Below are 26212 nucleotides of genomic sequence, written 5' to 3'. Positions count from 1 at the left end.
GGTGTGGTCTCACCAAGGCCCTGTACAATTGCAATAGAACTTCCCTGCTCCTATACTCAAATCCTTTTACTATGAATGCTAACATCCCATTCGCTTTCTTCACTGCTTGCTGCACCTGCATGCCTACTTTCAATGACTGGTGTACCATGACACCCAGGTCTCGTTGCATCTCCCCTTTTCCTAATCAGCCACCATTCAGATAATCGTCTACTTTCCTGTTCTTGCCACCAAAGTGGATAACCTCACATTTATCCACATGGTTGAAATGGCACCTATTCCTTTTCTCCAGTGATGCTGCCTGACCCACTGAGTTACTCCAGCATTTTGTGTCTAACTTCCTGTTGAGTCTAAAGGAGAGCTGGAACGGGCAAAAAAAAAAGAGATGGGTGATTGTTCCTTGTTATTAACATGTCTGATTTCTCTCTACAGCTGAACCGAATGGAGTTTGTCCACTCAAAGAGCTTAATCTACAGAGACGTCAAGCCAGAAAACTTTCTAATTGGAAGGCAAGGCAATAAAAAGGATCACATAATCCATATAATAGACTTTGGTTTAGCCAAGGAATATATTGATTCTGATACCAAAAAGCACATCCCTTACAGGGAACACAAGAGCTTAACTGGAACAGCAAGATATATGTCTATCAACACACATCTGGGAAAAGGTTTGTTACGTAGCCTTATCTGAGTTTAGTTTGGATGTTTGGACTGTGCAGTATTGTCTTAATCACTTGATATATTAAACACTTCACTGGACGTGGAATAAATCAAAGGAAAAAATATAGGAAATGAAACTAAAATGTAATCTTTAAAGGTTAAATAATTGATGTAGCAGTTTAATTAGCGACAAAGAGTGCTGATCTAATCTAACCCATTTTAATTGAAATTGGAATGTTTGAGTCTTTTGTAATGAATAATTGGATCAAAGCAAGAAACCAAGGGGTGGCACGGTGGTGCAACGGTAGAGTTGCTGCCTTACAGCACCAGAGACCCAGGTTCGATCCTGACTGACGGTATGGAGTTTGTACGTTCTCCCCGTGACCTGCGTGGATTTTCTTCGGGGATTTCCAGTTTCTTGCCACACTCCAAAGACGTACAGGTTTGTAGGTTAATTGGCTTGGTATGATTGTAAATTGTCCCTAGTGTGTAGGATAGTGTAAGTGTGTGGGGATAGCTGGTCGGTACAGCCCTGGGGGGCCGAAAGGCCTGATTCCGCGCTGTATCTCGAACTAAACTAAACAAAATCTTTGAGAGATTCCATCCATGTAAATTCTAGTGCTGGGTTTTGAACATGTTTATTGCAAAATACAAAACGGACCGATCCAGATTTTCTGCAAGTGACCTTTGTTATGGCCTATTGAATGCAATTACTTTAAATTATTTGCCACTAGTGTTTGTTTCCTGTCGTCCTTGTTTCTGGTGAACAGTAGCAGAGACAGAAGTAGACGTGGTGCTGGAAATGGTTGATCCAAATGATCAAAGGTGTCTTGGTACACGATCATTTCTTTCATTACCCTCTCCAAAATTCATTGAAAACAGACACTTCTCTGAGTCTGAAGAAGGATACTGACTGAAATGTTGCTTATCCATGTCCTCCAGAGATGCTGTCTGAAGAGGGTTTCGGCCAGAAACGTTGCCTATTTCCTTCGCTTCTGCACCCACTGAGTTTCTCCAGCACTTTTGTCTACCGCTAATCCTCCAGAGATGCTGCCTGATCCACAGAGTTACACCGCTATTTTGTGTTTTAGGAAAAACAATTTTACCTTCCCAAGCAGACAGCACCTCCTTTATTCATCATTGGCTGATTCTGGTCAAATCTAGCTTGTAGTTTTTGTACCGTCCTTGTTTTCCTCGGTGGGAGTGTTGTTTTGTCAAACTTTGAGTGGACCTGTCAGGGTTCAGTGTTCACCAGGTCAATTGCTCTTGGAGTTAGTGCTCCCTGTAGTTTAAACATCTATCACTTCCTCTGGCCTACCTCTGCTTTTTAGTTAATGTATAAATGGATCAACTGGGCTACTATTCACAAGAATTTAGAATGAGAGGGGTTCTTGTAGTGACGTATAAAATTCTTAAGGGATTGGACAGACTAAATGCAGGAAAAATGTTCCCCATGTTGGGGGAGTCCAGAACCAGAGGTCCCAGTTTAAGAATAAGGGGTAGGCAATTTAGGACTGAGATGAAGAAAAACGTATTCACCCAGAGAGTTGTGAATCTGTGGAATTCTCTGCCACGTACTCTCTGCCATGTTTTCAAGAGAGAGTTAGCTCTTAGGGGCTAACATAATCAAGGGATATGGGGAAAAGCAGGAACAGGGTACTGATTCTGGATGATCAGCCATGATCAAATTGAATGGCGGTGCTGGCTCAAAGGGCCAAATGGCCTACTCCTGCACCTACTTTCTATGTTTCTATACAGAGCTGTGCTAATGTCTTACCATAGATACTTTTTAACAGCGCTAGTTACTGCAGGCACTGTAATTTAGCTGATAGAAGGAGTTCCCCATTACTGTAGGCTCTCTTCTCATTTCTACAACTTGGACATAGCACTGCATGGTGTAAAATGTTCACCTCGTGGCCTCTGTTTGAGTGTTGGCATCACTCCTGGCTGCCCCAACTGATGGAGGTTCACAACTAGGTCTCAGCACGGTAGAGTCGCTGCCTCACAGCGCCGGGGACCCGAGTTCGATCCCGACTACGGGTGCTGTCTGTACGGAGTTTGTACGTTCTCTCCGTGACCTGTGTGGATTTTCTCTGAGATCTTCGGTTTCCTCCCACACTCCAAAGACGTACAGGTTTGTAGGTTAATTGGCTTGGTATAAAAGCAAATTGTCCGTTGTGTGTGTAGGATAGTGTGAATATGCGGGGATTACTGGTCGGCACGGACTCGGTGTTTCGAGGGGTCTGTTTCCGTGCTGTATCTCCACTAGCCCCTAGAGCTCTATCTAACTCTCAAATCCATCCAGTGACTTGGCCTCCACTGCCCTCTGTGGCAAGGAATTCCATAAATTCACAACTCTCTGGGTGAAAAAGTTTTTTTCTCACCTCAGTCTTAAATGACCTCCCCTTTATTCTAAGACTGTGGCCCCTGGTTCTGGACTCGCCCCACTTTGGGAACATTTTTCCTGCAACTTGCTTGTCCAGTCCTTTTATAATTTTTATATGTTTCTATGTCAATCTGACCTTTAGTTATCCCTGTCCCTCTTTGGACAGACGCTGACAAAGTTTCCAAAAGTTTCCTGATTCCAAAAGTTAATAATGAGAAAAATTAGATGTGTGTTTCCAGCACTGTCTGTTTCCATTTCAGCATTTATTGCACGTCCAGTGTTGACCTTGGTGAGGGTGATGATAAGATGCCAGCTTGAAATGCTGCAGTCTTTCTGGTAACAATGCTCCCATGGTGTTGTTGTGTAGGTACTTCCAGGATTTAGATCCAGTGATGTACTTCCAATGCAGGATGGTGTGTGATGTGGAGGGTCCTGGCATTCTTGAGTGCCAGCTGCCCTTGTCCTTGGGAGAAGAGGCTGAGTGCTTGGAAGCTATTGTTGGAGTAGCCCTGCAAAGTGACTGAAGGACATTTCGGAGATGATACCCACTGCAGGTCCTTCGGCCCTCCAAATCCGCACGGACCAGCAATCCCCGCACATTAACACAAGCCCACACATACTAGGGACAGTTTACAGGCCAATTAAGCTACTAACCTATACACCTTTGGAGTGTGGGAGGTAACAGAAGATCTTGGAGAAAACCCACGTGATTGCTAGTTGAACATACAAACTCCGTACAAACAAGCACCCGTAGCCAGGATCGAACCCGGCTCCTGTAAGCACTGTAAAGCAGCTGCACCATCCATAGTAGGGAGAATTAATATGCATCTCAAGTGAGCTGCTTTATCCAGGAGGGCACTGAACATCTTGCTAGTAGTTGGAGCTGCACTTGTTCTGGTGAAGAAAGAGGATATTCCATCATGCTCCTGACTTAACTTTATCATGGTGGAAATACCTAGGACTGTCAAGAGTGAGTCTTTAGACATTAGAGATACAGACATTTGATTCAAGGACCTCCTTCGACAGGATCGGTCCTTGAAGGTGTGGGAGACATTACTGTGGTTCACCCTCCTCCCGGCCCTTGCTCCTCACGTCCGTCGTACACCCTCCCGGTACCACGGCCCCTCGTGCATTCAGGTCCCTCGTGCCTTCAGGTTCCCCGTTCCGCAGCCTCGAGGAACCTTTCCTGGATTTCTAGAGAATACGACTGTTTCTTTAAAAGTTGGGAGCAGCCCAGAAATTCAAATATTCCTTTCAATGGAAAAAACGTTTGAGGAAACAAGTTGCGGAAACACTGGGGTATTTTAAGGTACACCATCTGACATTAGAAACTAGTGAGCCTAATTATAAATTTGCAGAATGCAAACTAATGCAACACTGATCATCGTCCTGGAGTTCCATGTCTTTAAAATAGACCTTGACTTCACTGGTCCCTTTGGTGTTAGAGTTAATATTCTCATATCCAGACAGTGAGTGCACTTCCCGAACAGCCCTGTTCTAAATGACCAAGTCACAGAACTATTGCCAGTTATTATTAAAGAACTGCAGATGCTGGTTTAAATCGAAGACAGACACAAAATGCTGGAGTAACTCAGCGTGGCAGGCAGCATCTCTGGAGAGAAGCAATGGGTGTTGTTTTGGGTCCAGACCCATCTTCAGACTTATGATGTTTCGGGTCGAGACTCGAAATGTTACCCATTCCTTCTCCCCAGAGATGCTGCCTGCCCCACTGAGTTACTCCAGCATTTTGTGTCTACTGCCATGTCATTTACTGCTTGTAAGACTTTTAGAAACATAGAAACATAGAAATTAGGTGCAGGAGTAGGCCATTCGGCCCTTCCAGCCTGCACCGCCATTCAATATGATCATGGCTGATCATCCAACTCAGTATCCCGTACCTACCTTCTCTCCATACCCCCTGATCCCCTTAGCCACAAGGGCCACATCTAACTCCCTCTTAAATATAGCCAATGAACTGGCCTCAACTACCCTCTGTGGCAGAGAGTTCCAGAGATTCACCACTCTGCGTGAAAAAAGTTCTTCTCATCTCGGTTTTAAAGGATTTCCCCTTTATCCTTAAGGCCTTATATTTTCTGTGCTGGATATCACCCGGTAATCTGTTAATCTTCTGCAATTACTGATACATGGTTTCGTAGGGTGGGGAGATCATGACATGAAGATCCATAGATACATAGTCAATAGCAGGAGTAGGCCCTTCGAGCCAGCACTGCCATTTAATGTGATCATGGCTGATCGTCCACAATCAGTACCACGTTCATGCCTTCTCCCCTTATCCCTTGATTCCACTAGCCCAAAGAGCTCTATCTAACTCTCTTTTAAATGCATCCAGTGAATTGGCCTCCACTGCCTTCTGAGGGAGAGAATTCCACAAATTCACAACTCTGTGTGAGAAAGCTTTTCCTCATCTCGGTTCTAAATGGCCTACCCCATATTCTTAAACTGTGGCCCCTGGTTCTGCACTCCCCCAACATCGGGAACATGTTTCCTGTATTTAGCGTGTCCACTCCCTTAATAATTGTATATGTTTCTATAAAATCCCCTCGCATCCTAAATTCCAGTGAATACAACCCCAGTCGATCCATTCTTTCATCATATGACTGTCCCGCCATCCCGGGAATTAACCTCATGAACCTACGCTGCACTCCCTCAATAGCAAGAATGTCCTTCCTCAAATTAGGAGACCAAAATTGCACACAATACTCCAGGTGTGGTCTCACCAGGGCCTTGTACAACTGCAGAAGGACCTCTTTGCTCCTATACTCAACTCCTCTCGTTATGAAGGCCAACATGCCAATAGCTTTTTTCACTGCCTGCTGTACCTGCATGCTTACTTTCAGTGACTGACGTACAAGGACACCCTGATCTCGTAGTACTTCCCTTTTTCCTAACCTGACACCATTCAGATAATAATCTGCCTTCCCGTTCTTGCCACCAAACTGGATAACCTCACATTTATCCACATTATACTGCATCTGCCATGCATCTGCCATGCATCTGCCCACTCACCCAAGCTGTCCAAGTCACCCTGCATCCTCATAGCATCCTCCTCACAGTTCACCCTGCCACCCAGCTTTGTGTCATCTGCAAAGTTGCTAATGTTACTTTTCATTCCTTCATCTGAATCAATAATGTATATTGTAAATAGCTGCGGTCCCAGCACCGAGCCTTGCGGCACCCCACTAGTCACTTGCCAGCCATTCTGAAAGGGACCCGTTAATACCTACTCTTTGTTTCCTGCCTGCCAACCAATTTTTTTATCCCCCACGATTATCCATGTTGAGTGGGAATGGAAGTCAATCATCTATCGATGGGCATTGGATGGGAAGTGAGTGGAATGCAAAGCTGTACAGTTGTCTTTTGGGAGACGATTACAGTATTGTAACGGAGAGAGAAGGGCCGAATGGGGGAGAGGGGGTGGTTCAAGGGTGATCACATACAATTACATAGATCCATTTTGAGACTAATTGAATGAGATTATTAAAATGATTGTAAAGATGATGCTTTATTTTGCTAATCAATTGTCAGCTTTGCAGAGAAACATTGCTGTGATTGCGACCTGCATTTTACTAATCTACATGCGGGTACAGGCTGTGTTATGTTAAGATTTCTGGAACTTTATTTACTCGTGATGAAGATGATCTAGATTCTAGCCAGGTATTAGAATTGACCAGGCACTGTTAAATGTTTTGTGATGTGTTTCATGTAATGCACATTTTAACTGTACTTCTCCATCTCCAACGTGTGTTAGATCAACAGTAACAATTTGTTCTTGTTTTGTCCCAGAACAAAGTCGCAGGGATGACTTGGAGGCTTTAGGACACATGTTTATGTATTTTCTACGAGGAAGCCTCCCCTGGCAGGGACTAAAGGTGAGAGTAATTTGAATCTTACTCATTTAAGAATTGTACTATTATTATTATTGACCATTCATATAGTCAGTAATAAAAAGTGACTTGCATTTACTGATCAAAATATATTAAATAGGTTAATTCCTGGGATGGCGGGACTGTCATATGCTGAGGGAATGGAGCAGCTGGGTTTGTACACTCTGGAATATAGTAGGATGAGAGGGGATCTCATTGAAACATACAAGGTTGTTAACGGTTTGGACACGCTAGAAGCAGGAAACATGTTCCCGATGTTGGGGGAGTCCAGAACACAGTTTAAGAATAAGGAGTAAGCCGTTTAGAACGGAGATGAGGAAACACTTTTTCTCAAGGGAGTAGTGAGTCTGTGGAATTCTCTGCCTCGGAGGGCGGTGGAGGCGGGTTCTCTGGATGCTTTCATGAGAGAGCTAGATAGGGCTCTTAAAAATAGCGGAGTCAGGGGATATGGGGAGAAGGCAGGAACGGGATACTGATTGGGGATGATCAGCCATGATCACATTGAATGGCGGTGCTGGCTCAAAGGGCCGAATGGCCTACTCCTGCACCTATTGTCTATTGTCTATTGTTATTTTAAGAAGATTTTTCTGCATAAGAAAATGTATCTGATTAGAATCGCCCTTGGCCAACCCATAATTCAGTGGCGCAACTGGTTGAGAGCCGCTGCCTCACAGCGCCAGAGACCCGGGTTCAATCCTGACCTCGGGTGATGTCAGCTTGCAAGTTCTCCTGGTGACGATGTGCGTTTGTTCCGGGTATCCTCCCAAATCTCAAAGACGTGAGGGTTTGTAAATGTATTTGCCTCTGACGTTTAGGGAGTGGGTGACAAAGTGGGATAACATAGAACTAGTGTGATCTATGATCGGTGTGACCTCAGTGGGCTGAAAGGCAATTCTAAACTAAACTCTGGAGTCCAGGAATAAGCTCTCCCACTAGTGTCAGTTCCTTTGTAACTTCATCTGCAAAACTTGATCAGCCCCTTAATTTAATGTCAGCTGCACTTTAGAACATATTGGGATTGCTGTTACTTAATCTGTACTGGGACCCCTGCCTTTCCCCTCCCAGAATGGGAACATGAGGCCCGATATTGAATACACGGGGTCATCCTTGTGACCATTCACATTGGAGGATATTCCTTTTATCACAGTAACTATATTCCTACCTTTGAACAACGCGCCCACCATAATCACAAGGCTTCCTCCAATTCTGCAGGCATACATTTTTCAAAATGTATTTTTTGAGCAGTTTTGGGCCCCATATCTGAGGAAGGATGTGCTGGCTTCGGAGAGGCTCCAGAGGAGGTTTGCCAGAATGATTGGGTTAACATATGATGAGTGTTCATAGATCATAGATCACACTGGGCCTCTTCTTGCTGGAGTTTAGAAGGATGGGGGGGGGGCTCATTGATCCATACCAAATAATGAAAGACCTGGATTACATGAATGTGGAGAGGATGTTTCCACTAGTGGGAGATTCTAGGACCAGAGACCATAGCCTCAGGATAAATGGACGCGGAATTTATTTTAATTAGAGGAGGATGGTGAATCTGTAGAATGCATTGCCACAGACAGCTGTAGAGGCCAAGTCAATGGGTATTTTTAAGGCGTAAATTGATAGTTTCTTGATTAGTAAGGGTGTCAGTGGTTATGGGGAGAAGGCAGGAGGATGGGGTTGAGAGGAAAGATAGATCAGCCATGATAGAATGGCGGAGTCGGCTTGAAGGGCCAAATGGCCTAATTCTGCTAATTCTGGAACTAATAAACTGCATTATGCTGTATCCTGGTAGTCCATTTGGACAGCATTTGCACAACATTCTTATTCATCACACATCTTAAAAATGCTACCAGATCAGTCAGATATGATCTAACCACCATAATAAATGCTGACTCTTTCACCAGAGCTCAGTCACTGTCCCTTACGTAAGTTGCCAGTAAATCTTTGTTTATTTCTATCTGCAAACTGGTCTTCCCACCTGTTAATTCCAGCAGAACGTGTCACCTCAGTTCCCTCGATAATTAAAAAGAAATGCCTGTTCAGAAAAGTAGGTAGACAAAAATGCTGGAGAAACTCAGCGGGTGAGGCAGCATCTGTGGAGCGAAGGAAATAGGCGACGTTTCAGGTCGAGACCCTTCTTCAGACCAGAAAAAGTACTGTACACTGACAATGACAATTAAATTGAATCTGAATCTGAATCTGAATCTGAACCAGAAAAAGTAGATGTTTTGCACATAATTGATAAGCAAACAGGAGTATAACCAGAGAAACACACTTGCAATTTTCAAATCTATAAGCGGAATTCCAGAATCTACAATACCATCAGTCTGAATAAGGGTCCTGACCCGAAACGTCACCTATCCATGGTCTCTGGAGATGCTGCCTGACCAGCAGCGTTATGCCAGCACTGTGTTGTTTTGCTTCTGAAGAACAATTTCCTCACTTGTTTCTTTGCCAGCGTGACATGGAAACCGTTGAGTCATGGAGATGTTGCAGTCTTGTGTCTTGTTATATTTTTTACACTTATTAAAGTGAGCTTGTGCAGTGTTGCAGATTGTCAACAGCATTACACCGTCTAAATGATTGCCGATGGTATTGTGCATGATCCCCTGATATTAATGCAACAGTGCTCTGGTATTGCAGTTATAATAGAACTTGCTAGGGTGTGCGTCCATATGTTTATGCACCTGTGTTCGAGCTTATTAGCAATCCCCTGCTTCTCAGTGTCTCTGAACATATGCTGCACTTGTGTTTCTCACTGGCAATTGTGAGACTTGGTAATCTCCATTTGTTTGTGTACAAATATCTGAGGACGGATGTGCTGGAGTTGGAGAGGGTGCAGAGGAAGCTTTTGAGAATGATCCCATGGATCCTACCAGGTGTCTGATGGCTCTAGGCCTATATTCGCTGGAGTTTAGAAGATTAAACAGCCTGTCCCATTTTCACGACCTTTTTTACTCGTGGACATTTTTCTGTTTATATCTGTTTAGAAAAGTAGATGTTATAAATGCATATTTTGTGCATAAACGTGTGTGACATTTTGGTTCACTTTCCAACGAATGGCGCAAATGCATGCTTTTAGTTTAGAGAGACAGCGCAAAAACAGGCTCTTCGGCCCACCGAGTCCTCACCGACCAGTGATCCCCGCACGCAAACACTATCCTACACACACTAGAGACAATTTACATCCATACCCAGCCAATTAACCGACAAACTTGTACGTCTTTGGAGTGTGGGAGGAAGCTGAAGATCTCGGAGAAAACCACGCAGGTTGTACAAACTTCGTACAAGCAGCACCCGTAGTCAGGATTGAACCTGGGTCTCTTGCGCCCTGCTGCTGGCAGCTAGTTCAGAACATTGCTACTGTATGTGTCTCATTCTACTGCAGTTGTAATCCAATGGGAGAAGTGCCCCGTTTTTTTGGGATGGAATATTATTATCAAAGAGAGGAAGGAAGTTGTGGCCAAACAACACGGCTGCTTCCAATTCTTCTGTTTCCCAGAATATGTACAATAAACCTTCCTTCTCTGTATGAGCTTCCTGGCCCCATAACCCAACGTAACATTTTCTTATCAAGCTTTTATTAACTTATTCCGTTCAAGTTCAAATGTATCCACATTTATTACAGGAAATGTCTGCACAAATGTCACCTTTTACCTCATAACCGGTCATGACGTTAATAATAATAATAATAATAATAATAATAAATACTTTATTGATCCCCTCAGGGAAATTCAGATGTCCAGAAGCACCCAACCAACAAACCTACACATTCAAAACAAAAGCAGACAAAAAATCCAATGTGGAAAATACCTGAAAGCAATAAATACTTAAAAAGACCCAATAATTAACTATTAAAAATGCAAAGCATCCCCATACAGCCTAGCGATCAGTATTATAAAATCTAATGGCTCAAGGGGTGAAGGATCTCCTGAACCGCTCCGTTCTACAGAGCAGGGAGAGGAGTTGGTTGTTGTTCCGTGTGATCTTTTGACCCTCCAGAATTTCATGAAGGGGGTGCCCGGAGTTGTCGAGGATGACCTGCACCTTGCTCCTCATACGCCTCTCAAGCACATCCACCACAGAGTCCACTCCCCCCCCCCCCCCCCCCCCCCCCCCCCCCCCCCCCATCACTGAGCTAGCTCGTATTTACCAACTTGACCAACTTCTTAGGTAGACAAAAGTGCTGGAGAAACTCAGCGGGTGCAACGGCATCTATGGAGCGAAGGAAATAGGCAACGTTTCAGGCCAAAACCCTTCTTCAGACCCTTCATTGACCAACTTCGTGCTGTTTTTAGCACTGATGTTGTTGCCCCAGCATACAACAGCGTGGAAAATAACACTTGCAACCACAGTATAGTCAGCATGTCATTGCGCACATTGAAGGATCTGAGCCTTCTGAGGAAAAAAAAATGTTATGCCATTTAACCAGCTTTCACTGATAAGTTACAAGTCTAAAGCCAGTATTTGTATACTGTAGAAGGGTCCCGACCCGAAACGTCACCCATCCTTTTTCACCACATGTGCTGTCTGACCCGCTGAATGGCTCCAGCACTTTGTGTATCTTTTGTATTGTGATCGCCTAATTTCCCTACATCTGGTTCAGTCATCTGAGGCTGTAATCTGTAGACTGGTCTATGACTTAACCCCCGATGATCAACACCATGGGGGATCAATTAAAGCAATTGGGCTAGTTTCAGCATTACTGGTATTAGTGTTTCTGGGTTAAAATCAAGGAAAAAAAGATTCTGTACATTTTATAGGAAATACGGTAAACCTCCATTTGTGTAGATTTTATTTCTTACAACATGAAAAATGACATTGAAAAGTCTTATGGATTTTATTTTACTTCACTTTGGAGGTGATGGCAAAGTCGGAATACATTGCCCATAGATAAACATTTCTTCCACCTTGGTCCCTAAACGGCCTGTCCCACTTGGGCACGCTAATCCGCGAGTTCTGGCGAGTTTGTTCTCGACTCATACTCGACACGAGGTCCTAGGAGGTCTTCGTAACTCTCCTTCATGCTCGGGAGTGGTCCCCGCGTACTAGAGGCCTCAGCTAGGTCGCGACGTTTTCAATATGTTAAAAAATGTCCGCAAGTAAAAAAAAGGTCGCCATGGAAAAAATCGATACTTTTTTTACTTGTAGGTTTAGTCATAGTCGGTCAGCATGTTAGTCGTAGGTAATCGAGGGTAGTCAAAGGTAGTCGTAGATAGTCTTTATCAAAGTCGAAGGGAGGTCGAAGGAGATCGAAGGAGGTCGTCTTCACTCTCCACTATTCGGTGTCCAATTTCCCCGAAGTTAGTTGAAGCTGGTCTTCAACATAGTCGAAGGAGGTCTTCAACATGTCATTTTTTCAAATTCTTCTAAACTCGCCAATTAGGTCACCCAAGTGGGACAGCCCCTTGACTCTCCTTGAGAAGGTTATGGTGAGCAGTTGCCTTGCTGCAGTCCTGGTGAATGTACTTCTATGGAGCTGTTGAGTCAAGTGTTCTACAGTTTGGACTGAGCAATATACTTCTAAGCTGGGGTGGGGCACAGCTTGAACGACAGCAATCAGTTTAATGTAGACATATTGCATGGAGACTGGCCCTTTGGCCCACCGAGTCCATGCCGACCGTCAATCATCTAACACTAGTGCTCTGTTATCCCCACCTTCGCATCCACTCCCTGCACACGTGAGATAATTTACAGAGGCCATTTGACCCACAAACCTGCCCGATTTTTGGATGTGGGAGGAAATCACCGTGGTCACAGGGGGAATCTGCGAACTCCACGCAGACAGCTCCAGAGGTCAGAACCGAACCCGAGTCTCTGACGCCGTGCGGCAACAGCTCTGCCATTAATGGTATTCCCCTGAGGCTACTGTTTTTGTCCTTGGTAGTGGAGGACATGTCCCTTGGTGGGAGCTGCTGTTTGAATATTTCTAGATGTGAGGACACAGAGAGATTCCCAAGGCAATTAAGACAAATTAAGTGACTGTGCAAATGTATGGTAGATGTAACATAACGTGAATAAATGCAAAGTTAGCCACTTTGGTAGGAAAAGCAAAAATTGACTGTTATTTAAACTGTGTTGTATGAATTATGGATGATGACGAGCGAGTATTGGGGGGTAGATCGATCGACTGACCGAATAGTGCAAAAATAACAACCTAGCTCTCAACATCAGTAAAACCAGGAAACTGGTTGTTGACTTTAGATGAGGAAGGACAAGGATCCACAAAACATGTCTTCAACAACAGGATGGTGGTGGAGAGAGTCAAAATCTTCCAAGTTCCTGAGCGTGCATATCTCTGAAGATCATTCCGGGACCCAGAACTTTGATGCAATCATAAAGAAAGCCTATCAATGCCTCTACTTCCTTAGAAGATGGAGGAGATTCAGTTTGGCATATTGGCTTCACGTCACGGCCTGGTTCGGCAACTTGAACACCCAGGAACAAAGAAGATCGCAAAAGGTGGGGAACACTGCCCAGTCCATCACAGGTACTGACCTCCCCACCATCGAAGGGATTTACAGGAGTCGCTGTCTCAAAAAGGCAGCCAGCATCATCAGAGACCCACACCACCCTGGTCACACTCTCATTTCACTCCTGCCATCGGGAAGAAGGCACAGGAGCCTGAAAACTAACGTACATTTCAGAAGCAGCTTCTTCCCAAAAACCATCAGGCTATTAAACACTACAACCTTCAACTCAGCTCCAAACTGCATAAATTGATTGTACATGATTTGGAAAGGCACACACCTGTCTATATAAGGTCCCACAGTTGACAGTGAATGTCAGAGCAAACAACAAGCCATGAAGACGAAGGAATTGTCTGTAGACCTCCGAGACAGGATTGTGTTGAGACACAGATCTGGGGAAGGGTATAAAACATTTTTTGGAGCATTGCAGGTCCCGAAGAGCACAGTGGCCTCCGTCATTCATAAATAGAACTTTGAAACCACCAGGACTCTTCATAGAGCCTGGCCAAACTAAGCAATCGGGGGAGAAGGGCCTTAGGATAGAGACTTACTAACATATTCAGGGAGGTGACCAAGAACCCGATGGTCACTCTGACAGAGCTCCAGATGGGAGAAACTTCCAGAAGGACAACGCGATTCCTCCTAATGGATAAATCAGACCAATTCATAACGAGTTGGTCTCCATTCGTCGTTTTTTTGGAATCATATGGTGCAACACAATTGTAAAAAATAACTGTTTCAGGACTGGACGAGGGTTGGTCAAGACTATAAATAATGATCTCCTTTTCTTTTCACTATTTTCTCTCTCAACTTTCTTCATCTACTCGTTTTCTTTCTTCACACACTATATATTTCACATTTTTCTATCCTTTACTATCTAACCTCTTTTTCTTATTCTCATCTTTTTTCAATGTAACAAAAAAAAAAAGAAGTTGTACATAAAATGTATTATGAAAATATATATTAGGCACTTTGGTGCCATATGACTGTGCTTACTTCTAATAAAATAAAATTAAAAAAAACAAAAAAAAAACAACTCTGTGGAGATGGGAGAAACTTCCAGAAGGACAACTATATCTGCAGCACTCCACCAATCAGGCCTTTATTGTAGAGTGGCCAGACAGAAGCCACTCCTCAGTTAAAGGCACATGACAGCCCGCTTGGAGTTTGCCAAAAGGCACCTAAACAAGATTCCCTGGCCTGATGAAACCAAGATTGAACTCTTTGGTCTGAATGCCAAGTGTCACGTCTGGAGGAAAACAGGCACCGCTCATCACCTGGCCAATACCATATCTACGGTGAAGCATAGTGGTGGCAGCATCATGCTGTAGGGATGTTTTTCAGCGGTAGGAACTGGGAGACCAGTCAGGATTGAGGTAAAGATGTACGGAGCAAAGTATAGAGAGATCCTTGATGAAAACCTGCTCCAGAGCGTTCAGGACCTCGGACTGGGGCAGACGTTCACCTTCCAACAGGACAACGACCTAAAACTCACGTCCAAGACAACGCAGGAGTGGCTTTGTGACAAGTCTGTGAATGTCCATAAGTGGCCCAGCCAGAGCCCGGACTTGAACCCGATCGAACATCTCTGGAGGGACCTGAAAATAGCTGGGCATCAACACTCCCCATCCAACCTGACAGAGCTTGAGAGGATCTGCAGAGAAGAATGGGATAAATTACCCAAATACAGGTGTGCCAAGCTTGTAGCGTGATACCCAAGAAGACTTGAGGTTGTAATCACTGCCAAAGGTGCCTCAATAAAGTACTGAGTAAAGGGTCTTAATACTTATGTAAATGTGATATTTCAGTTATTTATTGTTAATTATTCTGCAAAAATTTCTAAACACCTGTTTTCACTTTTTTATTGTCGGCTATTGTGTGTAGATTGCTGATAAAAAAAAAGAATTTAATCCATTTTGGAATAAGGCTGTAACGTAACAAAATGTGGAAAAAGTGAAGGGGTCTGAATACTTTCTGAATGCAGTGTGTGTGTGTGTGTGTGTGTGTGTGTGTGTGTGTGTGTGTGTGTGTGTGTGTGTGTGTGTGTGTGTGTGTGTGTGTGTGTGTGAACGTGTATGTGTGAGTGTATATGTGTGTGTGTGAATGTGTGTGTGTGTGTTACCACACAGATATTGCATGCTGCGCATTCCTCATGTCACATACTGCTGATCCACCCACAGGCTTGATAGTGAGTTCTCTCTCTCACTCTCTCTAGTTAGACTAGCTGAATGCATGGAGACGAAAGCACCCAGAGTTTCCTCCGCAGAGTTGCTAATAAAAGACTATGGATTCTAATCACTATGTGTGAGTCTGATCATTTCAACAAAGTTCAAAGTTAATTGAGATGGATTGAGGCAGCACTCCCTTGTATGGGATCTTTTATGACCATTTGCGAGAGTAAGGATAAATTAGTTTATCATTTCATCCAAAAAGATGACACCTCAGACAGTACACAAAAAAGCTGGAGAAACTCAGCGGGTGCAGCAGCATCTATGGAGCGAAGGAAATAGGCAACGTTTCAGGCCCGAAACGTTGCCTATTTCCTTCGCTCCATAGATGCTGCCGCACCCACTGAGTTTCTCCAGCTTTTTTGTGTACCTTCGATTTTCCAGCATCTGCAGTTCCTTCTTGAACACCTCAGACAGTGACTTATTGCATTAGTACTGCACAGACGTGTCACCTAGTTTTCTCAGTAAAGTTTAATTGAACAGCTGTAATATAACATCAGAACCCTTGTATGCCTTCTTCACCATCCTGTCTAACTGTGTTGCAACATTCAGGGAACTCTGTATTTAGTCTTCTTGGGCTTTCTGCTCCACAACACTCCATAGGTTCTGCCGCTCACTGTGTATGTCCAGCCTTGGCTTAACTTCTCAAAATGCATCACTTTGCACTTGACTGAGTTCAATAAATGTGGAGGAAGGAACTGCCGATGCTGGTTTAAACCGAAGCTAGGCACAAAATGCTGGAGTAACTCAGCGGGACAGGCAGCGTCTCTGGATAGAAGGAAGGGGTGGCGTTTCGGGTCGAGACCCTCCGTCAGACTGAAGCAGAGTCTCGACACGAAACGTCACCCATGCCTTCTGTCCCGCTGAGTTACTCAGGCATTTTGCGTCCATCTTAAATAAATGTGGATATTGAGCACCTTATCCGTTCTCGTGTTGCTCAAAGCTTGACCTAAACAAGCAATAAAATTGCTCCCACTGGCAATCTTAATCAAGGGAAAGTTTCCTGCACATACAGAAGCTTGCTTAGCAACTCTTGTGAGGGTTAGATGTGACTGGTAAAGATCAGTTGCTGAGTGTGTTGTGCGTGGGCATGCAACACTTTAATTCATTATTTCAAATTGTCAGATTTATAATCCATATTGCACAGTTCACCTGCTTTAGGCAGAACCCCACAGAGCAGACAGACGTATCCTGGTTGCTATGTGAAATCAGCTGAAACAAATATAATTTTACTTATGAATTTGCATAAATGTCATGCATGTGCAAGTAGATTATTCATCTCTAATCATTTTTTTTCCTTTGTCAGTTCTGGGCAAGAACTGCTGGGCACAACTGCAACTTCGTCACACACACACACACACACACACACACACACACACTGAGAGCTTGCAAGCAGTAACAGTCACCTTGACCTTGCTACTGCTCCGCACGGTATTAATTTAGAATCGCTCAGAACAAAACAGGCCATTCAGCCCATCAATCCCACTCTGGCTGCTTTCACGTTATGCAGACACACTAAAATGTTTAGTTTCGAGATGCAGCGCGGAAACAGACTCTTAGGCTCACCGAGACCATGCCAAACCACCATCAATCACCCGCTCACACTAGTTCTATGTTATCCCACCTCGTTCACTCCCTACATACTAGTGGAAGTTTATTTTACAGAGGCCAATTAACGTACAAACCAGCTTGTCTTTAGGATGTGGGAGGAAACCAGGGCGGACTCAGGGAGAGCGGGCAAACTCCACACAGATAGCACCCAAGGTCAGGATCGAACCCAGATCCCTGGTGGTGTGAGGTAGCAGCTTTACCGCTTGTGCCACTGTGCTGCCCATGTGCTAAATGGGTTGTGGTGACCTGGGTATTTTAACAAATAAAGCTCAGGGATATGTGGGGAGAAAGCAGATGTGGACAGTAACGTCACCTCAACATCTTGCTGTTTCAACATTGTATTTGGGTGGGAATACATCCCCAACAACAACAAATGGATGACATTTTGGGTCGAGATTCTTCTTTGGAACATAGTGTTGGTGAGTGTCTGAAGAAGGGTCTCAACCCGGAACGTCACCCATCCCTTCTCTCCAGAGAAGATGCCTGTCCCGCTGAGTTACTCCAGCATATTGTGTCTATCTTCGATTTAAACCAGCATTGGCAGTTCTTTCCTACACATTAGTGTTGATGAGACTTGGTAACATGATAATCCTGAAAATAGACACAAAATACTGGAGTAACTCAGCGGGTCAGGCAGCTGGAGAAAAGGAATAGGTGACGTTTCAGGTCGAGACCCTTCAGACTGAAGAAGTGTCTTGACCTGAAACATCGGTGTAACCCAGCATTCTGCAGTTCCTACATAACATGATTATCCTTATCCCCTCAATTACTTAACTGTTTTTGTGCAAGTATTAAAATATTGATTAGTCTGAAAATTGGAACATTGATTAGTTTGAATATTAGAACATTTTGGATATGGATTTTGGAAATTTGTAGTGTGTTTTAGTATGCATTTAGATCATTTTTGATTTCCGTTATGTTCTTATGGCCTGAGGCAATTTAACTTCAGAATTCTGTTGCTGTAGAAACATTAATTTGCGTTTGCTGACTACTTAAATTAAGCAGTTTAAGAATGACACTGTTGCCCCGCTGTTATGTTCTGCTGAGGTATATTAGTGGCAAATAAAATTTCCCTGTGAATCAATTTGATGTGGATAGTAACTGACCTCATGCATCTTGCTGTTGGGGCCTTCTGTCTTTGGGTGGAAATACATCCCCAACAACAATCCCTAGTGGATGACAGTTTAGTGTCGGGATGATTCTTGGAACATAGTGTTGGTGGTGTCTGAAGAAGGGTCTCAACCCGAAACATCACTGTAAGGTCTAAAGAGAAGATGTGCCTGTCCCGCTGAGTTACTCCAGTCATATTGTGTCTACCGCTCGATTTACAGGCAAGGGGCCATTGGCAGTGGCTTTCCCCACACATTAGTGTTGATGAGACTTGGTAAAGCCAGATAATCCTGAAAATACCCACAAAATACTGGAGTAACTCAGCGGGTCAGGCAGCTGGAGAAAAGGGAATAGGTGACGTTTCAGGTCGAGACCCTTCAGACTGAAGAAGTGTCTTGACCTGAAACATCGGTGTAACCCAGCATTCTGCAGTTCCTACATAACATGATTATCCTTATCCCCTCAATTACTTAACTGTTTTTGTGCAAGTATTAAAATATTGATTAGTCTGAAAATTGGAACATTGATTAGTTTGAATATTAGAACATTTTGGATATGGATTTTGGAAATTTGTAGTGTGTTTTAGTATGCATTTAGATCATTTTTGATTTCCGTTATGTTCTTATGGCCTGAGGCAATTTAACTTCAGAATTCTGTTGCTGTAGAAACATTAATTTGCGTTTGCTGACTACTTAAATTAAGCAGTTTAAGAATGACACTGTTGCCCCGCTGTTATGTTCTGCTGAGGTATATTAGTGGCAAATAAAATTTCCCTGTGAGTCAATTTGAAGGGGATAATCACTGACTCATGCAGCATGGGAATGGGGCCTTCTGTCTGCTGACTATCAACCGCCCATTTACACTCATCCCTAGTGTGTAAGATAGTGCTAGTGTACGGGATGATCGCTGGCCGGCGTGGACTTGGTGGGCCGAAGGGCCCGTTTCTCTGCTTTATCTCTAAGGTCTAAAGGGTTAACCTGTGGAACTCTCCCTACAATTCACCTCTATGTCCCGCTGATTCTATCGCTCACCAACACAGGCAAGGGGCCAGTTTACAGTGGCTAATCAACCCACCACATGTCTTTGTGATGTGGGCGGAAGCCAGAGCACCCGGGGAAAACCCATATGGTGAATGTATAACTGCAGGATTGAGCACAGGCCACTGGAGCTGAAGGCAGCAGCTACACTAGCTGCCACACTGCCTTCTGAAAGGCTGGTCAAAAATTCAATGGAATGCGTGTCCTTCCTGCTTGTTCCTCCATTTTGCTGTGAGAAATGTGAAATAAAATTTCCCGCACTATATATACTGGATTTGGGGCTGAATTGCAGGCCAGAGTTCGGGTTGTTCTTTGTACTGCTACATGTATTATTCTGGGCAAGGTTGCTTGGCCGTTGTGTGTTAGTGTAGTGGGAAAGAGTTCGAGTCATACAGCGTGGAGACGGGCCCTTCGGCCCAACTTGCCCATGCTGACAAACATGTGTCCCATCTACACAAGTCCCACCTGCCCATAAAATATCCCAGCTACACTAGTCCCACTTGCCTAAATGGAGAATTATGTCTAGAAGCTTATTTATTTTCAGGAGTAAATTGGAAGAAATGAGTAGCTGCCCTGCTGTTGAAGCACAATCATGGCAAGTCCACTAAGTTAATACCGTGTTATTCTTGTCCCCACCCCCCCACCCACCCACATATACCTTGATGCCTGTCATGTCTGGAACTGTTCTCCCATCGTGACTATATTCAGCGCCTGAACTTCAATGCCTTTCTGACAGAGTTCCACAGGTTAACCCTTTGGACTTTAGAGATACAACACATAGATACGGGCCCGACCAAGTCCATGGTGAACAGTGATCACCCCGTACACTGACACTATCTTACACACTAGGGAGAATTTACAATTTTACTGCTAGATGCAGGAAGATTGTTCCCGATGTTGGGGAAGTCCAGAACAAGGGATCATAGTTCAAGGATAAGGGGGAAGTCTTTTAGGACAGAGATGAGAAAAAAAAAATTCACACAGAGAGTGGTGAATCTGTGGAAGTCTCTGCCACAGAAAGTAGTTGAGGCAGTTCATTGTCTATATTTAAAGAGAGGGAGTTGGATGTGGGCTTGTGGCTAAAAGGGGATCAGGGGTATGGAGAGAAGGCAGGTTCTACTGCAGGATACTGAGTTGGGGTGATCAGCCATGATCATGGCGTATGAATGCAGTTGCAGGCTCGAAGGGAAGAATGGCCATACTCCTGCACCTAAGGTTTTCTATGTTTCTATGTTACTGAAGCCAATTAAATGAAACCACGGACTCGCGGTTACAGGGACCTTTCAAGAGAGCAGGGAAAAGTTAGAGATAAAACAAACCTTAAGTTACCAAGCGAAGGGGAAGGGGTGGGAAGAAGGCAGGGGGGATGAAATAAGTGCTGGTGGACCAGTTGAAAGAGGATGGTAAAGGTGAGTAAATAACAAATAGTGCATCGCCAGGCCATATAGTTCGGTGAAGAGTAAGAGGATGTCACACTGGATCACAGAGGGGGAGCAGTGAGAGAAGGTCTCCCTGCATGAAGACGGGTCCCCACCTGGAACATCACCTATCCATGTTCTCCAGAGATGCTTCCTGACCCACTGAGTTACTCCAGCACTTTGTGTCTTCTTCAGAGAAGAACAGCATCTGAAATTACTAGAAATATGAGATAAAGGGCTGGTTTGGCTGAATATAAAACATCGTCTGATGAGCACTGTAATATATCTTTAACAGCTTTAAATATAATGGGGCGGACCTCAGCTTCTCCGAGTCTTGTTGAATGAACTCGATAGAATTGCTAAATGTTCCACGTCAAAATAGTTGACTTCAACAGATCTGTGTTACCTATGGACACTATCAATGAGTTCACTTTGTTCCTTCCATTTCCTCAAAATATCCACTGATTTGGTTGTTTTGCAGGCTTTTGGCTGTTGAAGCTTGAATGTGTGAAGGTTTAAGACTTGTTTGCTGCAGCACTGTACATTACTATTCCAGTACAGATTCACCTTGGAGAGATGCTTGGGCATATTGTATTCCATAGCCTCCAAAAGCAATACATTTCCTTTCAATTTGTCGGCACAACTTTACCTTCAAAATATTAATTTTGTGCGTATATTTGCACTTGTGTAATGTCTCACCAACAACCAACCCAAATTCCACCAGTAACTATGTTCCCATTGAGGGGCTGTCCCACTTGGGCGACCTATTTGGCGAGTTTAGAAGAGTTTAGGAGAGTTTGAAAAAATGTCATGTTGAAGACCTCCTTCGACTATGTTGAAGACCAGCTTCGACTAGCTACGACTAACTTGGGGAAAATTGGACACCGAATAGTGGAGAGTGAAGACGATCTCCTTCGACCTCCCTTAGACTATGATGAAGACTATCTACGATTACCTACGACCACCTTTGACTACCCTTGATTACCAACGACTAACATGCCGACCTGCTATGACCTACTCACGACTAAACCTATGAGTAAAAAAAGTATCAATTTTTTCCATGGCCACCTTTTTTTACTCGCTGAGGCCTCGAGTACACGGGGACCACTCTCGAGCATGAAGGAGAGTTACGAAGACCTCCTAGAACCTCGTGTCGACCATGCTGCGAGTATGAGTCGAGAGCAAACTCGCCAGAACTCGCGGATTATGTCACCCAAGTTGGACAGGCCCTTAGCGGATCTCCTGCTGCACAAATCTTGTTCTGATGAGTATTTGTTTATGTAGCAATCTTTGCCGAATAGGGTTTCCTGAATTGTATGATTTTATGAGATTTACGTGTGAAATTTTCCAGTATAGTTTTGCAAGTTTTCTTTACCGATGCCCGAAAATGTTCTGAACGTTACTTATGATTAAATTGATTCCTTTTGGTTGCAGGCAGAAACGTTGAAAGAACGCTATCAGAAAATTGGGGACACAAAGCGAAACACTCCGATTGAAGTTCTCTGTGAGAGCTTCCCAGGTATGTTTTGCAAGGGACACATTCTGCAAAAGCATGTGTATTTTGAGATTTGTCAAATAATAGAACTGTTACAAGGTTAATTCCCGGGATGGCGGGACTGTCATATGCTGAGAGAATGGAGCAGCTGGGCTTGTATACTCTGGAGTTTAGAAGGATGAGAGGATATCTTATTGAAACATATAAGATTGTTAAGGGTTTGGACACGCTAGAGGCAGGAAACATGTTCCTGATGTTGGGGGAGTCCAGAACCAGGGGCCACAGTTTAAGAATAAGGAGTAAGCCATTTAGTCAAGTCAAGTCACATTTATTTATATAGCACACTTAAAAAACAACTCTCGTTGGCCAAAGTGCTTTACATTTGTTATAAGAATAGCACAACAAAAACCGACTACATACATATATACATGTAGCCCTCACTCAGAGGACATCAGGAAAGGCTTGGGAGTATAGATAAGTTTTTAATCTTGACTTAAAAGAGTCGATGGAGGGGGCAGTTCTGATGGGAAAGGGGATACTGTTCCACAGTCTAGGGGCTGCAACCGCAAAGGCGCGGTCGCCCCTGAGCTTATGGAACGGAAACACTTTTTCTCACGGGGAATGGTGAGTCTGTGGAATTCTCTGCCTCAGAGGACGGTGGAGGCGGGTTCTCTGGATGCTTTCAAGAGAGCTAGATAGGGCTCTTAAAGATAGTGGAGTCAGGGGATATGGGGAGAAGGCAGGAACGGGGTACTGATTGGGGATGATCAGCCATGATCACATTGAATGGCGGTGCTGGTTCGAAGGGCCGAATGGCCTACTCCTGCCCCAATTGTCTATTGTTTATTAAATGGACGTTGTGCATAATTCGGCGCATTTCTTATATTTCTCCTCTTCTATAAAAACTTGCAGTTCAGAACTCTTATGATTGCTATTGTGGTTATTTGAGTGCTTCCTTCATCTATATCTCGGTTGCATTATTTGTTGCAGCTGCTGATTACTGCTTATCTTCAGGGGCTTATTTCAGTCAGGTATTCAAACCTGGACCAGTGCTTGGCCAGTTTAGTTTAGCGATACAGCATGGAAACAGGCCCTTCAGCCCACCGAGTCCATGCCCACCATCGACCACCCGTCCACGCTAGACCTATGTTATCCCACTTTCCTATCCTCTCCCTACACGCTGTGGGCCATTTACAGAGACCAAGTAATCTACAAACCCACTTGTCTTTGGGATGTGGGAGGAAACCAGAGTATCTGGAGGAAACCCACGTGGTCACGGGGAGAACGTGCAAACTCCACACAGACACCACCCGGGTCTCTCGTGCTGTGAGGTAGCAGTTGTGCCAGTGTGCCATCCCAGTGTTCTGTGACATTTTACCTAAAACCAACCTCAGAAAATAAGGGCAAGTGTAGGATCTCCCTGGTTGGAACCACAAACTTATTACTCATCCCTTTTATTGAGTGATATGGAATCATTGGAAAGTTCAGATACAATGCTGAACAATATTTCATATCAACAGTGTGATTTTGCACTTTGAGTGGGACCTCTTTAATTTGATGCTTGCAAACTGATTCACTTGTTGGGTCTTCTTCTTTCGTGTGGCGTGCACAGCCTAAAGTTGTTCTATATGATCTTCCGTTTGTGCACGTCGAGTTGATTGCATTAGTCGAAACAGGGCGGACCACGTCAAGGTTGCAATCTTCCACCCCGCTTGTTGGGTTGTGTTGCAAGAATTACTACATAATTCCATTCAGTAACAGTAGACAATAAATCTATTCAGTATCTGTAGACAGAGTGTGCCCTCAGTCCCTGTACCATGCAGTATTTGACTCACTGTTGGATTTAAGCCCAGTTCTTAGAAGGAGAACATAATTCCTACCAAATCCCTTCAGTCATTGTGCCTTTGGCTTTTGTCTATCTGTGATGAGGCGGCTGTTTAGATAGCTAGGTATTATAATAATAATAATAATATTATTTATAGAGCACTTTAAAAACAAACATAGTTGCAACAAAGTGCTGTACATCACTAATCATTGACAAAAAAAAGTTAATACACACCAAAAATAACAATCAAAAGAAATAGTAGGAAAAGACATGTAAAATAAAGAAACATCAAAAACACCAAAAACAGAAGCAAAGTCTCAGGCACGGTCAAAAGCCAGGGAGTACAAATGTGTTTTAACACTGGATTTGAAGATGGACAGTGAGGGGGCCTGTCTGATGTGCAACGGCAGGGTGTTCCAGAGTGCCGGAGCAGCAACAGAGAAGGCTCTATCCCCTCTGAGCCTCCGACTAGACCTCGGTACCTCCAGGAGCAGCCGACCAGCTGACCTGAGGGACCGGGCAGGAGTGTATGGGTGGAGCAGCTCAGAGATGTAAGGCGGGGCGAGCCCATTCAGAGATTTAAAAACATAATAACAGTTATTATGCCTTCAGATAGTGTCTATTGAATGAGGGTTATTCTGTTCATGGCAGTAGATTTATCCCACACTATTATTTGGACATATCTGTTCAAATAAGCCAATTGAAAAAAACATTTGGTAGACACAAAATGCTGGAGTAACTCAGCTGGACAGGCAGCATCTGTCTGTCCCGCTGAGTTGCTGCCTGTCCCGCTGAGTTGCTCCAGCATTTTGTGTCTACCTTCGATTTAAACCAGCATCTGCAGTTCTTTCCTACTAAAAACAACTTTTGCTTCTTTCCAATGATTCAATGATACTTTATTGTCGCATGTAAGTACGCTCCTTGTCACGTTCCTTTTCCATCTCTTCCAGACCACCAGCTTCAGGATGCCCTGGTTAAAAGTTGGAGGAGATGGAGTTAGTTGCTCGCAGATTTCATCTTTTAATTGTTAAATAAAGCACTTTAAAACCTTTTCAGCTTTAATTTTGAATTGAACAGTTTAATAACAGTAGTGGACATACACACCACTTTTGGACACTTTGACTGTTTTAGTTTAGTTTAGAGATACAGTGTGGAACCAGGCCCTTCAGTTTATCAAGTCCGCGCCGACCAGCGATCCCCACACATTAACACTATCCACACTAGGGACAATTTACAATTCTTATACCAAGCCAATTAACCTGCAAACCTGTATGTCTGTATGACACTCAGGAAATGTCTCGCTAAATAGGAGGTCTGTAAATGCAACTCCATTAGTCTGGAGAAGGGTCTCGACTATTCTTGCTTTTGAGGGAGTTGCAGGGTAGGTTTACAAGGTTAATTCCCGGGATGGCGGGACTGTCATATGTTGAGAGAATGGAGCAGCTGGGCTTGTACACTCTGGAGTTTAGAAGGATGAGAGGAGATCTCATTGAAACATATAAGATTGTTAAGGGCTTGGACACGTTAGAGGCAGGAAACATGTTCCCGATGTTGGGGGAGACCAGAACCAGGGGCCACAGTTTAAAAATAAGGAGTGAGCCATTTAGAATGTAGACGAGGAGAGATTGGTGAGTCTGTGGAATTCTCTGCCTCAGAGGGCGGTGGAGGCGGGTTCTCTGGATGCTTTCAAGAGAGAGCTAGATAGGGCTCTTAAAAATAGTGGAGTCAGGGGATATGGGGAGAAGGCAGGAATGGGGTACTGATTGGGGATGATCAGCCATGATCACATTGAATGGTGGTGCTGGCTCGAAGAGCCGAATGGCCTACTCCTGCACCTATTGTCTATTGTCTATTGACCTGAAACGTCGGCCCAAGAATGAGAGGAAACCAGAGCACCCGAGAAACCACACGCAGGTCACTGGGAGAACGTACAAACTCCGTACAGACAGCACCCGTAGTCAGGATCGAACCTGGGTTTCTGGTGCTGTAAGGCAGCAACTCCAGTGCTACGCCACCGTGTCGCCCCCTTGTGTCCCATCTTATACCTTGCATCAGGCCATTTGCCAATGAATCACTC

At 44.1% G+C, this 26212-nt stretch overlaps 1 protein-coding gene across 5 annotated transcripts in view; it reads left to right on the top strand.

The window, feature by feature from the left end:
* LOC129713532 (casein kinase I-like) overlaps positions 1-26212 on the top strand; it is a 198276-nt gene that overhangs the window by 123293 nt on the left and 48771 nt on the right. For all 5 annotated transcript variants that reach the window (XM_055662622.1, XM_055662621.1, XM_055662624.1 and 2 more), the window contains 3 exons: positions 430-664; positions 6847-6932; positions 22250-22334. In XM_055662622.1, the coding sequence (XP_055518597.1) occupies positions 430-664; positions 6847-6932; positions 22250-22334 (406 nt within the window). The remainder of the gene's footprint in view (positions 1-429; positions 665-6846; positions 6933-22249; positions 22335-26212) is intronic.

The sequence above is a fragment of the Leucoraja erinacea genome, chromosome 36, assembly GCF_028641065.1.
Source record: "Leucoraja erinacea ecotype New England chromosome 36, Leri_hhj_1, whole genome shotgun sequence".
NCBI lineage: Eukaryota > Metazoa > Chordata > Chondrichthyes > Rajiformes > Rajidae > Leucoraja > Leucoraja erinaceus.
This window is presented reverse-complemented; position numbering and strand designations above follow the sequence as displayed.